Source organism: Oryx dammah, unplaced genomic scaffold, assembly GCF_014754425.2.
Source record: "Oryx dammah isolate SB20612 unplaced genomic scaffold, SCBI_Odam_1.1 HiC_scaffold_25, whole genome shotgun sequence".
Taxonomy (NCBI): domain Eukaryota; kingdom Metazoa; phylum Chordata; class Mammalia; order Artiodactyla; family Bovidae; genus Oryx; species Oryx dammah.
Window position 1 is genome coordinate 92862325 of NW_024070209.1, and position 16701 is coordinate 92879025.

At 38.8% G+C, this 16701-nt stretch overlaps 1 protein-coding gene across 3 annotated transcripts in view; it reads right to left on the reverse strand.

Moving 5' to 3' along the window:
• Nucleotides 1-9866: 9866 nt before the first annotated feature.
• The window catches only part of RC3H2 (ring finger and CCCH-type domains 2), a 52390-nt gene continuing 45555 nt past the window's right edge, over nt 9867-16701 (reverse strand). For 2 of the 3 annotated variants that reach the window (XM_040225074.1, XM_040225073.1), the window contains 4 exons: nt 16537-16671; nt 16161-16268; nt 15915-16063; nt 9867-15127 (listed from right to left, as the gene is read on the reverse strand). In XM_040225074.1, coding sequence (XP_040081008.1) covers nt 14932-15127; nt 15915-16063; nt 16161-16268; nt 16537-16671 — 588 coding nt within the window. In that variant the 3' untranslated portion in view covers nt 9867-14931. The remainder of the gene's footprint in view (nt 15128-15914; nt 16064-16160; nt 16269-16536; nt 16672-16701) is intronic. The other variant, XM_040225075.1, reaches the window with a different exon arrangement.

Below are 16701 nucleotides of genomic sequence, written 5' to 3' on the forward strand. Positions count from 1 at the left end.
CATGCTTACTCCTTGGAAGAAAAGTTATGACCAACCTAGATAGCATATTCAAAAGCAGAGACATTACTTTGCCGACTAAGGTCCGTCTAGTCAAGGCTATGGTTTTTCCTGTGGTCATTTATGGATGTGAGAGTTGGACTGTGAAGAAAGCTGAGCGCCGAAGAATTGATGCTTTTGAACTGTGGTGTTGGAGAAGACTCTTGAGAGTGCCTTGGACTGCAAGGAGATCCAACCAGTCCATTCTGAAGGAGCTCAGCCCTGGGATTTCTTTGGAAGGAATGATGCTAAAGCTGAAGCTCCAGTACTTTGGCCACCTCATGCGAAGAGATGACTCATTGGAAAAGACTCTGATGCTGGGAGAGATTGGGGGCAGGAGGAGAAGGGGACGACAGAGGATGAGATGGCTAGATGGCATCACTGACTCGATGGAGTCTGAGTGAACTCCAGGAGTTGGTGATGGACAGGGAGGCCTGGCGTGCTGAGATTCGTGGGGTCGCAAAGAGTCGGACAGGACTGAGCGACTGAACTGAGCTGAGTGTACATGAGTCAGGGCTCTAAGCATAGCTTAGCTTGGTGTCTCTGGCTATAATGTTGCAGTCAAACTGTTGGCTGGGACTGAGGTCTTATTCTTAAGTGGGGAGTTGGGGCAACAGAGCTCCACTTTCAAGCTGATTTCCATGGTTGCTGGCAGACCTCTGTTCTTTTCCACCCAGGCTGGCTTCCTAAATGCCCTTGTTATCTAAGATAACAAGATAGAAAGAGAGAGAGAGAGAGGGACAGAGAATCCAAGACCGAGAGAGGAACAGAGAGAATCCAAGACCCAGATAGAAATCAGTCTTTTATAACCTAACCTTCTAAGTTACACCCATCACTTCGGTTGTATTGTTTTCATTTGAAGTGAGCCAGTGAATCTAGCCCACACTCAAGGGGAAGGGATTATACAAGAACTTGAATACCATACCAAGAGGCTGAGGGGTCCACCCTGTAAAGTTCTCCTTCAGTTCAGTTCAGTTCAGTCGCTCAGTCGTGTCTGACTCTTTGCGACCCCATGAATCACAGCACGCCAGGCCTCCCTGTCCATCACCAGCTCCCGGAGTTCACTCAGACTCCTGTCCATCGAGTCGGTGATGCCATCCAGCCATCTCATCCTCTGTCGTCCCCTTCTCCTCCTGCCCCCAATCCCTCCCAGCATCAGAGTCTTTTCCAATGAGTCAACTCTTCGCATGAGGTGGCCAAAGTACTGGAGCTTCAGCTTTAGCATCATTCCTTCCAAAGAAATCCCAGGGCTGATCTCCTTCAGAATGGACTGGTTGGATCTCCTTGCAGTCCAAGGGACTCAAGAGTCTTCTCCAACACCACAGTTCAAAAGCATCAATTCTTCGGCGCTCAGCCTTCTTCACAGTCCAACTCTCACATGACTACTGGAAAAACCATAGCCTTGACTAGATGGACCTTAGTCGGCAAAGTAATGTCTCTGCTTTTGAATATGCTATCTAGGTTGGTCATAACTTTTCTTCTTAGGGGGACTGAAAGCCAGTTAAGTATGGAGACATATTTAGGTTGGTAATATTTTAGAGGATTTTGAAAGTTAGATAACATAATTAAAAGCCAGAAAGAATAGCTATCATTGTAATTTTTTGCATAAAGTAATTAGACAGCTTAAAGAGTTGAGCGGACAGAAAACAGGAATCAACAAAAGGTAAAAAAGTAAGAGTAAGAGAAAACTAATAAAACATTTAAGTATAAATGTAAATGTATAGTTTTAATACTGATTTTCATTGATCTCTTTTGTTCTCCTCTTGTGTATTATAGAGGGGTTTTCCAGTTGTATGCTTGCTGGGAATGTCATTTGCATCCATCCGGAATATGACTGTACCCGAGTCAGTTAACAGTATTCCCCAGGACCACTCAGTTTATCTTACCAGTATTTAGGGGTGATGTGGAGAGTGACATTTCCTTTTAATGAGAGTACCAGGTGTAATTTATAGTTTTTGAAGTATTTTACCTGTAATGTAAAATTTATTCATAGAGAGTACTGAAGGTATTTCCTAGTTGGAAAAACAAAATCCATGAGCTGTTAAAGCATTTGCCTTTTATCAAGCGAAAAATCTTGATCCAACCAGATTTGCCAACTATTATTAAACATATTTAAAGTTTTGAAGTAACTGAAATACTTAAATGCCTCGAGTCTGGGTTCCCAGGCTTACTCCACCCTTACCGTTTTTCCAGATTATAATCAACTGGAGATAAAACAAGACTTGGTCCTCTACTGAGTTTCCCAGAAAAAGTTTTTCAACCAATATTTTTGTAAATTTAGAACAAATTTGTCCCTGTTGTTTGGATTATTTTTTGTTATAAAGGTATTAAGGGTCAAGAAATATTAATAGTTTTGGATAACATCAACCAGTGTGAGAATTGTTTAACCTTTCTCTTTACCTTCCTCTCTCTGTCAGTATGGGGCCAATTTGTGGCAATTGAATATGTCATTTACAAATTAGACTAAACAACTTTTTGTTTTTGTATTAATGAATGTAAAACCAGTGAGGGCTACTTCCTTATATAATAGATACTTTTTTAAGTTTTAAAAGTGGTATCTTTAGTGTAGGCTTTAATTTTATAAATCGAAATTTGCTTTAGATGTTAGATTGTCTTTAAGAAGCAATTAAATTTCTTTTTAAGGTTTTGGTTAGAGCATCTGAGAAAACCTCTTTGCTTTCATAGCTTTGACAATAATATGTTAGTAGCAACATTTTTCTTTAAATAGCCCAAATATTTAAAATGTAAGAAACAAAATACTTTCTCTTTTTTAGAAATATTTGGGTTTCTCTTATTTACATATACATTTTTAATCTTTATTAGCCAGTCAGGACAGAGCGTCATTAGATTTTGAGAGTATGTAGTAACAGATACAGGGCTTCCTGGGTGGGACAGTGGTACAGAATATGCCTGCCAGTGCAGGAGATGCAAGAGACGTGGGTTCCATCCCTGGGTCAGGAAGATCCTTTAGAGTAGGAAATGGCAACCCGTGACAATATTCCTGCCTGGAGAATCCCAGGGATGGAGGAGCCTGGTGGGCTACAGTCCATGGGGTCTCAGAGAGTCAGACACGACTGAGCACAGATGCGATAATAGATAAAACCTGTGTTCTGATTAATATGGTGGATTACACTGATTGATTTTCAAATGTTAAACTAGTCTTACATTCCTGAGATAAACCCTATTTGGACATGATGGATTATAATTTACATATATAAATATCTGGATTTGCTAGGATTTTAAGGATTTTTGCATTGGTGTTCACAAGGGATATTGAGCTGTAATTTTTTGTTAAGTTATTGGATGCCAGGGTTTTATGGTCTAATGAAACTAGTTAGGAAGTTCTCTCCTCCATTTTCTGAAAGAGCTTCTGTGAAACTGACATTATTTCATCCTTAAATGTTTAATAGAATTCACCTGGGAAACCACTGGGGGCCTTTAGTTTCCTCTGTGGGAAGCTTTTCATAATGAATTTCACTTGTTCAGTAGATAACACAGCTATGGCAGGCAGCTTCTAAAATGGTTCCTGTAGCAGAAAATAATCTGTCTCTCAGCTCTCAATTCACTGTTCTTGCTTTTTAAGATTGGATAAAATTCCTTTACGCATCTCTCCTTTGCAGTGAGCGCAATAAACTTCTCAGTAGTGGGCACTGGAGGAAGAGGGGCTGTGGTCAGTGGTACAGCCATAAGGACATCCAGTGGAGTTCTTCCCCAGACATGGGCCCAGCACATGTGGTTATCCTGCAACCTCCCTCTGGTCTAGCACTAAGAGAGCCTGCAGCCCTCTCAACAGGGAAGTCAGTGCCCTGAAGGGCTCCTGCCTGCATTGGCAGCCAAAGGCTTCCTGTCTGCACTGGCGAGTTTTCCTCTGCAGGCTCGCTTGCAGTCCAGAACCTTGCTTTTTGCTTGCCAGTAACCAATCCCAGGCTGGGCAAACCAGCAAATTTCTCTTCTGCTCAGTGGGCTGAACTTCACGGTCTCCAATGAGGTCTGCCCCCCAGTCTTCAAAAGAGATCCCCTTTCCAAGTTGTCCTTTTTTCCGCCAATGCATGTTCACCCTGTTTTATTCTTAAAAAAAAACAACTGGTGGTCCAGTGGCTAAGACTCCATGCTCCCAATGCAGGGGATCTGGGATTAACTCCTGGCCAGGGAACCAGATCCCACATGCTGGAACTAACAGTTTGCATGCCACCCCGAAGATTGAAGATACCATGTGTCACAACTAAGAACCAGTGCAACCAAATACATGAATAAACATTTTTTAAAAATCTATTTGGAAAACCTAAGTAAGATTAAACTAGGAGGACAAGTTTGTCCTTCCTTAGCTACTCTCCCTAAGCCATAAGGTACCATATGGAATTTTCGTTAATATTATAGTCACTCACTGACTAGATTGTAATAATTCTTTTGTATCATACAGCCCCTCTATGGTTTTTACCTCCTGATGGGAGTAGAGAAGTCATCAGGTCCGGTCCACACAGAGGTGAGGGGATCACACCAGAATATGATTACCAGAAGGTATGGGTCTTTGGGAGCTATATCAGTCCCTGAGTGTGGTCTGGACCTAGTGATTTGTTTCTAAGGAATAATGACAAAACTGATGGGATGTTGCTAAGATTCAGTTCAGTTCAGTTGAGTCGTGTCCTTGCAACCCCATGGACTGCAGCACGGCAGGCTTCCCTGTCCATCACCAACTCCCAGAGCCTGCTCAAACTCACATCCATCAAGTCAGTGATTCCATACAACCATCTCATCTTCTGTCGTCCCCTTCTCATCCTGCCTTCAATCTTTCCCAGCATCAGGGTCTTTTCTAAGGAGTCAGTTCTTTGCATCAGGTGGCCAAAGTATTGGAACTTAAGCTTCAGCATCAACTAGTCTTACATTGGAAGCATCAGTCCTTCCAATGAATATTCAGGACTGATCTCCTTTAGGATGGACTGGGTTGATCTCCTTGAAGTCCAAGGGACTCTCAAGAGTCTTCTCCAACACCACAGAGTTCAAAAGCATCAATTCTTCGGCACTCAGCTTTCTTTATAGTCCAACTCTCACTGCCATACAGGACTACTGGAAAAACTATAGCTTTGACTAGAGAGACCTTTAATCTCTCTCCTTTTTAATATGCTGTCTAGGTTGGTCATAGCTTTTCTTCCAAGGAGCAAGCGTCTTTTAACTTCACAGCTGCAGTCACCATCTGCAATGATTTTGGAGCCCAAGAAAATAGTCTCTCACTGTTTTCTGTTGTTTCCCCATGGCAAATAGTGCCATGAAGTGATGGGACAGATGCCATTATCTGTCTTTTGAATGTTGAGTTTTTAAGGCAACTTTTTCACTCTCCTCTTTCACTTTCATTAAGAGGCTCTTTAGTGGCTCAGACGGTAAAGTGTCTACCTACAATGCAGGAGACCCAGGTTCGATCCCCGGGTTGGGAAGATCCTCTGGAGAAGGAAATGGCAATCCACTCCAGTACTCTTGCCTGGAAAATCCCATGGACAGAGGAGCGTGGTAGGCTACAGTACACGGGGGTCACAGAGTCGGACACGACTGAGCGACTTCACTTTCACTTTCACTTTAGTTCTTCTTTGCTTTCTGCCATAAGGGTGGTGGCATCTGCGTATCTGAGGTTATTGCTGTTTCTCCCAGCAATCTTGATTCCAGTTTGTGCTTCATCCAGCCTGGCATTTTGCATAATGTACTCTGCATATAAGTTAAATAAGCTTCCATGATTAGGTTATAAAAGACTGTGACCCCGCTGCTCCTTCCAAAATAGTTGGAATAATGCTCCCATTCATTATTAGCCTATGAAATTACACAGCCCATAAAAACTAACCATGCCTTATTTCGAGGCCTCTTGCCCTTCTGAGATGGCCCACACCGTCTGTGGAGTGTGTTTCTCTCTAAATAAATCTACTTCTTACCTATCAAAAAAAAAAAAAAATGTGACTCCTTATAGCTCCCGCCACCTGGCCCCACCCCCTACTTATTCCGGGCTCTTTTGGTCTGCTGAGCCAAGCTACCATTTGATTGTCATCTCCCCTACAGAGAGGCTCAAGAGGCAGAAAACTGAGGGCACGCTTCAGCCCATCAAAAGCTGAGGCCTCATTACAACATTCAGGAGGAACTGAACCCTACCAACAATAAGCGGAGGGAGCTTGGAAGCAGACCCTTGATCAGGAGAGTCCTGAGATGACTACAGAGCCAGTTAAGACCTAGACTGCAACACCGAGGTTGTGAGAGAGATCCAGAGCAGGGTACTCCTCTAAGTTACATGCAGACTCCTGACCTACAGAAACTATGAAATAATGTGTTAAGCCACTAAATTTGAGGATACTCTTGTTATAATAGGTAACTAATAAAAGAGTTATTCCAGTTTTCTTTTTTCATCCTGTATCTTGTTTTGGTAAATCACATTTTGCAGGAATTTGTCCATTTTTAAGTTAAAACCATACAGTTTAATTTATTCATCTCCTTCAGAAGTAGACCAAGTATGCTAATCTACTTGGTCAAGAAACACTTCAGAAACAGAAAGAAAAAAAAAAATGTCCACACAAAGACAGGTACACAAAAGTTCATAGCAGCTTTATTTGTAATAGTGAGAAAATCACTCAAATGCTCTCCAATGGGTCAATGTTTAAACAAAAAGGGGTATACTTACTCAGCTATAAAAAGAAGAAATTACTAAGACATGCAACAATTTGGATGGTTCTCAGGGGAATCAGGCTGTGTGAACAAAGCCAATCTCCAAAGGGTATAGTCTGCATAATTTCACTTATATATATAAAGGGATAGTAACATGAGGGACCACTGAGATGACAGAACAATTTTTTTTCAGTTCTGTTATCAAGAACTGTGGTGGTTCCACAGACCTACATGTGATAAAACTGAATAGAACTACACACACACATACACACAAAATGAATGCATGTGAAAGCTGGTGAAATCTGAAAAAGTTCCATAGATTGTGACTAGTATCAATTTCCTGGTTTTGGTATAGTCTAGTTATATAAGAGACTACCATTGGGGGAACTGTATGAAGAGTACATGGGTACTCTTATTATTTTTTGCAAATTCCTGTGAATCTATATAATTATTTCAGGATATCAAGTTTAGAAACAAACTAGCAAAAAACTTCAGTTGATCTCATCCAGTCTCTTAGGTTAAAATATCTGTTTTAAATAGCACTCTGACCCTCTACCCCCATTACTCTTCGTCTCATTTTCAGTGAGGTTGACTTTTAAGCAAAGACCTGAAGAAAGTGAGAGATCTAGTGAAGATTCTGACAGGGGTCGGGAAAGCCTTCTAACCTGAGAGGACAGCATGGGTAAATTAGGCCCTACGATGGGAGCAGGCCTGGATGGCCTGTTGAAGAAATCAGTAACCAAAGCGGCTGGAGCACAGTGAGTAAAATATTTTAAAAAAAGGCTCTGGCTTTCACCCTGAGATGAGCAGCATTTGGAGGGTTTTAGGCACAAGAGTGAAGAGATCAAGCTGACATTTTAACTGATTTCTCTAGTTGTTGTGGGGAGAACAAACTAACGGGAGGCAAGAAGGAAAACAGGAGGCTGTCACAGTCCAGGTGAGTGGTAACTGTGACTTGGACCTCTGTGGTGAGAAGTGGTCAAATTCTGGGTATCTATTTTGGAGGCAGGGCTGACAGGCTTTGCTGCTGGACTAGGACGAGTAGTCAAGTGAGAAATAACTGAAATGGGGAACACTTGGAGGTACAGTTTGGGGTTTTCAGATTTGGACATGTTAATATATCTGAGATATTTACTAGAGATCTAGTTAAGATGTTCGGCAGATGGCCCTATCTAAAACTGTACTTAAACTATAACGTTAAGTTTCATGAAGTAGGGACTAATTCAATCCTGTATCCCTAATGCCCAGTTTTTAGAAGATTCTCAAAAATGCATTTGTTGCATGAGTCTATCTGTAAACTACCTGAGCCTGAACACTTGATGATGGATATTTATCAAATGCACTTGGGCTAAGACAGGCTCCAAACCCATTTCATTCATGATGGCAGTAGTTCCCAACCGTTCTGCACATTGGCAACACCTGGGGAGCTTCAAAAGTAGCAGTGCCTTGATCCCACCTCCTCAGACTGTTTTAGTTGGTCTGGGGTGTGTTCTGAGCTTTGGAATTTATTTAAAGACACCCAGGTGACTGCAATATACAGGTAAATTTGGAACCACTGCACTATGGACTTCTCAATTATAAAAAAAACTTAAGTCTTTGTTAAACTGCATGATAATTACTTCAATAGGTGTTAATTATAAAGAAAATAAAATCATCTTGGGATTTCATTTCCTTCACTAAGTTTCCTCTCCTTTGAGTCAACTATCCATGGTTCTTCCCCTTCTTCCTGACTCAGTGATCACTTCAGGGCTTATACGAAATCATCTATTTCACAAATATTGATGTTTTCAGCAATGAGGTCTGGGATTCTAAGCCAGATTTAATCCATGATAACGTGCAGATGTTATCCTTTTCAAATCCATCTCTTTTCCTCCATCCTTGCTTAGGCCATGCTCTAAACCCTTCTTACCTAGACTGTTGACTTGTTTCCCTGCTGGTCAATCTCCAGCTTCACCTAACACTACTGCCAAAGTGATCTAAAACCTCAAATCAATCAAATCATCTAACTTCCAAGACTCCTTAACAGTCTCTTTAGTATTCAGTGTCCTTCACAGAGGTCCCCAATTACCTCATCTAGCTATGTGACCATGGGCAAATTCTCTAAGGTCTCTGCCTCAGTTTTCTCATCTGTAAAATGGTGAAAATAATGGTCCTAGATGATATCATACCTATAGCACTTAGAACTGTGTCTGGAACTTATTAAGTGCTCCAAGAGTTGGTTAAGCTATTCCTCAAACACTCCTTCCACTGTTTAACACTTATGGCTGAAACAGGTGCCAACCATCACCACCTCTGGAAGGTAGAGTAAGACTTGAATCAGAATTCTAACTCCATTACTTTCTAGTTTGAAGGTCTTGGGCAAGTTTCTTAACATCTCAAATATAAAACAGGGCTCATAATATTTACAGTGAAGGACTATTAGGATACAGAGTGGGTTGGCGTGAAGATAGAGTAGGTACTTGGGTGTTTTCTCCCATTTAGGTCTGGATGGGGAAATATTATTCAGCCTGTGAAGTCTAGCCTGAGGTAATTTCACAAAGAAGCAATTCCTCTGGTTCACTATCACTACCATTCACCCCATCATTTCCCTTCTGGAGTCTCCATATCCCTTATACTAGAAAATAGCTCACTGAGCTGGTTATTCAGATTTGTTTTTCCCATGTTCCATGCTGAGAGCTTCAAGAGAAAGGGCTAGTTTGTTTCACTGACGTTCAACCTTACTGACCAGCACAGACAGGGAGTTAAAATTCATCAGTTGAGTCAATGAGTAAAACTATGCAAGGCCCAGTAAAAATGGTGTCTGGATCTACTGAGGCCATTCTCTGTTACATTCTGAGATTCCCCTGAACAGTCTTCATACTTCTTTAATACACTACTTCAGATTCATTATTTGTGTATTTAGTCTATTTTCTCCATTAGATTGTGAACTGCTGGCATTATCTATGTCCTCATCTTCCATACAGAAAATACTCTACATTGAATGAATAAAGTGACTGATTGAATTAAGGAGTATTTCAACCTCCCTGGCCTAATCTACTTCTTTCAGATCCTTACCAGTGATGAATGCATGAGGCAAGGTGATTATTTAAATCTCAAAGAGTATCCTGGTAGCTTGGTGAAACCAAAAAATTTGCCAACGAAGTCAAGATAACTAAAATGCACTATAAACTTAATATTGACACTAAACAAACAACTTTTAAGGTGGACAAATAATTTTATTTTGTGCATGCAAATACATGTCAAGTACTGCAAACTTGTTCCATCAATTTTCTCTCAAACACTGGAAATCATGATGCTCTATTCTGTGAACAGCCAAAGCTAATATCTCTTCACTTCAGTGCTACAGCAAAAACACACAGAATTCACTCTTTGCTATTCACTATCATCACAACCCTCATTGTTCCATCTCTGCCCTCCCCCCATATACAGGCCTTATGAATCCTAGCCTTCCCCTGTTTAATCCTATTTCTATAGCACAAAGGGAAACATTACAATTTGGAAAATTCAAATTGAAATAAATGGAATAGAATTTATTCCCATATATATTCCCCATTTCATTGTACAGAATTATTTTAAATTATAGTTTTAAATAGAAGCTGAGTATATGCCTTAAAAATGAGCATTAAATCCATCTTAGAGATGGTGCCTGCTTTTTACATGATGGGTGTACACCATCTTTTAATTTCATTTACATTTCAATCGAACAATAGATTTGCAAAGAAAATGTCTAATACAGACGTAAAAATATTCACACTAGAGCTTCACAATCGGTTGTACAATTGACAAACAGGCCTCTTTTCCCAAACTTTCCAGCTAAGCAAATTTATAAAATGTAATCAATGCAACAAGAAAAAACATTTCTCTTTCACTTCCAGGGAAAAGAATATGCAATAAACAGTATAAATGCAGACAGCAGTTGCTGCAAGCTAACCACGATACTCCCAAGTGGCTGTACAGTGGATATGTGCAGTACAAATAAAAGCCACATGTGTTGTATCACAACTACAGTATAATTGTTTGCCCAGCTAAGAGAATGCATGCACTTCCATGCCTTGGGTTATAAAGTGAGGCCTAATTTTTGACAGATTGATGGAATATATGCAAATGACCTTGGCTTTTGGCAGTACTAAGTGCAGCCAGTGTCTGTGTTCCACTGGTTTAAGGAGATTTAAAATTTTTCTATTAAAAAAAAGAAAAAAACTGCCAATTTCAGACTTCGGGGAATAACTGCTCTTGGAGTAAAAATAGCACTCCACTCAAATGTGGGCTGTTCTGATTGGTGGCCTTGACTCCTTGTATTCCCTTGCCAGCAAAGGGATACAAAGAAACAGCTAGTATAAAGGAATGACTAGCAAATTTATTCAATTTATTCCGAAGATGAGATACTCCTTGAGCATGTGCATTTGTGTTCTGCTTGCAGAAGGGGTTCTTATGTAGGAGTTACAGCAAGTGATCCCAACAACACTCTTCATTCACTAAGACACAAGGAAATTTCTTCCAGAAAAGCAATACACAGTTGCAAATGCAACTTTCCCCTTAAATGATTAGTCACCAATACTAGTGACAGTCTGCTCAGAAAATGAATCTAGCAACTAGGGAAGAAATATTCAGATTCAAAGCTGAAATCACATGCTCAATCTGATCATTACAAACTCCACGCCTGTTAACAAGACAACATGGGCTTTAACATCTAAAATGTACAAGCAAGCTAGATGGTTTTTAAAACAAGTTTTCAAATGTTTAAATGATCCCAATTTAAATTCCTACAAATTATTGTGCATCCTGTAATTTTCTCAAAGCAACATGCAAAACTGAGATGTGCTTTGTAAACTTAGAATCAACTTGAAATTTGAGTTGAAAGTGCCCAGATCCACACAAATAGAAAATTTCATTTCTAGTATAGGAGGTTTCGTTTATTATTCTGAGAGTAAACAGCTACTAGGAAAAGTATCAGTGCTACTGACCCACCGAAGTACCTCCTCTTGAAAATACGATGCACAACTTTCACACATGACGCTGGTTTATTAGATGGTATTGAAAGTCATGGCAGAAAAGCAAAGGAATCTGCTTTGTTCAGGTACCAACTACACAAAATACTTCAGTAACGTTCTCAGGATTCATGAAGTGAGATGGGACCATAAGGAAAGAACTACTGATGCTACATCACAGTATCTGAATGAGGCACATGAACTTCAGAATGTGACTCAGAAGTTTTAAAAAACACAAAAAGTCAAAACAAAACAAAAAAAACCCCACCATTTTCCCACTTTCCAGACCTCAGGCTACTTTTTCCTAATTAGACCACATACCACATATGCAGTTTAGTTGACATTAAAAACTTCCTCTCCTATTGCTTTATATCTTTTGATTTCAAATATATGTACATCATAAACATGTTGGTAAAAGGGTCAAATGTCAGGAAATATCCCCAATATAAAAGTCACACTCTAGGTCTGATTTGTGATTTTTTTCCTCTATGATACCATTAGGTACCTTTCAGAAGAAGGATCAGATAAACTGCTCTTTCTTCTCAAGTGGCAGAGAACCAATGTCTTTACTACACATTTACTTCACGCCATGAGAAACAGAAGATGGTCACTAAAGGATGCAATACAGAATCATCCCTACACAGAAACCGTTCCTATGCTGCTAGTGAGGAAGAGAGCAAGTTTTTAAGAACAGGGAATTATTGTTTTATGGGATCACCTGCTGCAAGACAAGCATTATTTTAATATAAGTGTTCTGAGACATACCAATAAAGTTGGCAGGTATATACATACACTGATGCAAATGTAATTTCACTGGACAAGTAGGCAAACACCTAAGCAGTTTATCCCAACCCCCTCCAGCAGAGCACAACCAAGTTTCAAAACTTCAATTTTAAAATTAAAAAGATAAGGTTAAATACACAAGATCAATTTATGTAGTATATATTCACCCTCAGAACGTGCTGAAGATGTTTTGCGTAGTTCTGTTGCACAGAGGGTTCTTTCCCTGAGGGCACATAAGGAGCTCTCAAACTGTTAATAGGTCTCTATTTTGTAACAAAATAGCAATTTTAAAATCTTAAAAAAAAATACATTACCTTCAACATGGAAGATCTCACTATTTAAATATCCATGAAATAGACATACTGGTTTGCATATCCTTTTTGGAAATACAAACAGCAAATAAAGTACATTGGAAGCATTTCAAATGTAATAAGCGCATATTTTATAGAAAGGTTCTGATATAAATTATATAACAATCACGTTCCTGTAATATCCTAGGCTAATTCATAATGTCGGAAATAAGTTAATGTAACATGGTTTAAAACTCTTGTTCCTATTCATTTCAGGTTACAGAGTGAAATAAATAAAATGTCTTTGTAGGGACAGGGGCACTGGCCATGGCAAAAAGGTACAGTACTAACCAAAGGAAACTAAGTCAAGGCTACTGTGCTGTTATGCTACAAACAAACACCTTCATACATTTGAGTATTAAATAAATGTGTAAGATCTTCCATACTGACACCAGAATATCAAAACTACCCCTTTGTTTCTCAGGTATATTTACAACTTATCAGTCACCTTATGAGCATGTTCATTAAGACAGGTATCAAACACCAGTATTTACTCATTCTGATCAAGAAATTTCAGGGAAATGTCAACCCTCCCGCCCCTGGAAATGTGCACAAAACTTTTTATCAAAATCTTATCTGATACAATGCTGTGGTTTTGTAAAACAACTAAATAGCTCAGACGACCAATAACATGATCCTGTTTAAGCATCTTGCTAGCAGGAAAAGCCCTTACATACAGTACACCTGGTGAAAGATCAGCTTGGCTTAAAATATTCCAGTACAATTTTCAGAGTAAACAACTTCACAGAAGTTAATTAAAAAATAATAATAAAAGTCAAACTAATCTTAAAGAAATAAGAGGGGGAAAAACAAAGACACAAACTATAGGTAAGATCACCAGGAAGGAATGCCCAGCTTTTGTTTTCAAATGTTGACTGAAATTTAGGTTTCAATAAAATATCTCCCACAAATCTGGAGCACAGCTGGTTGAACATACTGCATACTTTCAGATGCCAAGTCAAAACACTTTTCAGTCACATTTTAGCAGGGCAGCAATCATTCATGTTTTAAGTATGAATAAAGGTTAGCCAATATTCTATTATTACATGGTTCATAGTCTTATCAACCTAACAGAAAACAAGGAAAATTAAACCCCAACATGAAGTAACAACAAACAATATTTAACCAAGATAATGCAATGAACATCAAAATTAAATAAAAAACCCAGCAATAACCATCTTGTTAGTCAGTGCAAACGCTACATACAGGGTTTTCTCAAAAAAGCTGAAAGCACCTGATTCTTTTGCCAAGTCATCAGATTCAATAATGTACAGGCTTAAATCTGCATTTTAAAAAACTGCCATTACATTAGTGCATAATTTATCAAAATTGTAAAAACGATTCTGCATAACTTAGGAGAATTTAATATCTAGTACATCAGCTGAAAGACTTAGGCACTTGGTTATATATTTAATTACTTACTTCAACAAGTAGCCTGTGTATAAATATTAACAAAGCAGAAACTATTCTTGAAAAATGGAAAATTGAAAAAAAAGTTAAATGCTACAGATAAAAGCACTGCACCACACTCCTACATATAATGCAGTAAAGAAAGCTAGTATATAACCCTGTAAAATTCTATGGTAAGAACGTCTAACTCCACTCTTCAAAATTTAAAAAAAAAAAAAAAAAAAGAGGAAAAGAAATCCATGCAAAGTCCCATGAAAAAGATAAATAAAGCAGCTGGAATGAGATGGAAATTTCTCTCAGTGAAACATAAAATAGAAATAAATAAGTTAATTAAGTCTACTTTCACTAGATGTATCATTGTAGGATCCTGCTAGTTTAATAACTGAGTTGTTAATTTTCTATAGAAGCCATTTAAAATAGGAAATGGCTCAGTTACTGCACCGGATTGCTACAAACTCATAAAAAGCTGCTTGAAGCTTAAGTTAAATGTCCAAATTCCAATCACTTCTGGAAAGTGAACGTGTTACCCTAGTAAAGTAAATTTTCTTTTTTTTCATAATGCTAATGCAAGAGGGCTTAAAGTATCAAAGAGTCCACAGGAAATGGATGCCCCCAGTAATATCTTTTTTTTAAAAAAAATATACATTATATAATATATATTATATATATAAAAAGCTAGTGTAAATGCTTCCATGGTATGTTCACAAATTTGAAAGATGAACCTCCTTTCAGCTATTAACCATCTTCCCATTTGCAACAGATTTTAAAAAGTCGTTTTTATCTTCAGACATAACATGAGTTTTCAGAATGAGGTTGCCAACACTGACAGATGTGGTGATGGGTAGGCCACTCGCATTGCTGATGGACACTGGGAGTGGCTGGCTAAAGCAAGAAGTTACCGGCAGAATTGTTTTTTGCTCTTCCCTGGGAGAAAATAAATGACATTGAAAACAAATTAGCTTCAAGTGAAAACTTTTAAGAGTAACCATGCATGCTGAATAAAAGCTATAACACACTTTAAGAGCCCCTAGAAACAGCATGTCTTTTTCTAAAACGTATCAGAGGTCACTAAAAAAAAATTCCCATTTTTGAAAAATTATAATAAAAAAATAGAAGATTGGTTCATTTAAGGCCAACAAACTGTCAAGTTCAAGATAAACCCATATTTTTGGCAGTAATTATACTAAAGATCAAGAATATCCTAACATGACTTTTAAAAAGGGAAACCCTTTATTTAGGTTTTAATTCTGCATTTTGTAGTTTTGATGCTTGCCTATCAGACAGAGAAAGTAAAATCTGATTGTCGTTCAGTCGCTAAGTCATGTCTGACTCTTTGTGACCCCAAGAGCGGCAGCATGCCAGGCCTCCCTGTCCTTCACTATCTCCCTGAGTTTGATCAAACTCATGTCCAGAGTCAGTGATGACATCCAACCATCTTATCCTCCTGATGCTCAAGTATAAAAATAAACATTGATCCCAATAAAAAGCAAGTTTCAGGCTACTAACATGGAGCACTTTCATAGTTGAAATTTACCTCTGCTCTCCTAAAAATCCAGACTGACCAAATCCAGACTGACCAAATCATTGCCTTATCACATAAGGTTTTCCCCTCATAGGATAAAATCAAAAATGAATTTAATAGTGTATCTATTTTTCTTTAAATATTCATGGCTTATGCCCAGTGGTTATGAATCTTATGTCTAACACTCACAGAATCACACGGTCTTCACCTAAACTCTGTCTCTTCTGCTCCAGAGGCTCCTCTTGGTGCTGCTGGACTGGATGCCCATTCTCTACTGCTGTTCCATTCAGCAACTGATCATTTTGAGAACTGATACCAAGCTGTATGTCCAGGATCTCCTATGAAAATAAAATGTTAATCCTTCGGAAGGAATGTGTTGTGTACTTTAATTTCCGATGGAGTAAAGCCTCCTGGATATCTAATTGTGGTACTTACTTCAATCTGTTCACCTTGTCCATCAGGTTCATCAGTATCAAGTGCTGACAGCTCTAACTCAATATCCCTATCAGGCTTAGTATCAGCTGCATCTTCCGTATAATCACTCTGTGATTAAGAAAAATACTGATTTCATATCTGTGGAAATTGGGGCTTCCCTTTTAAATGAAAATGGGAATCTCAATGACTGATATAAGAAAAGAAATCTGGGATTACAATTTTATTGCTACTGTTAAATTTTAAAAGCAATCATCTACCAGAAAAAGCCATGCTAAGTAATGGCATAAAATGCACTAAACAATGGCATAAAACAACATGCAGCAGCAGCAAACAGCAAATATACTAGAGATGAAGCTGAGAGGGTCAGTGTCCTTACCTCTCCATTTCTCAGTTCAATTTCCTTGCTTAGAAGATTTAATGTGAGGTGACGGCCTTCATCCAGGGAATTCCACTTCTGTTGCATAGCCAGAGCATTGGCCTCCCTCTGAAGAAGCAATGAGTTACTCTTGGCCTAGAGGGGGGAAAAAAAGGAGTCAGCTTC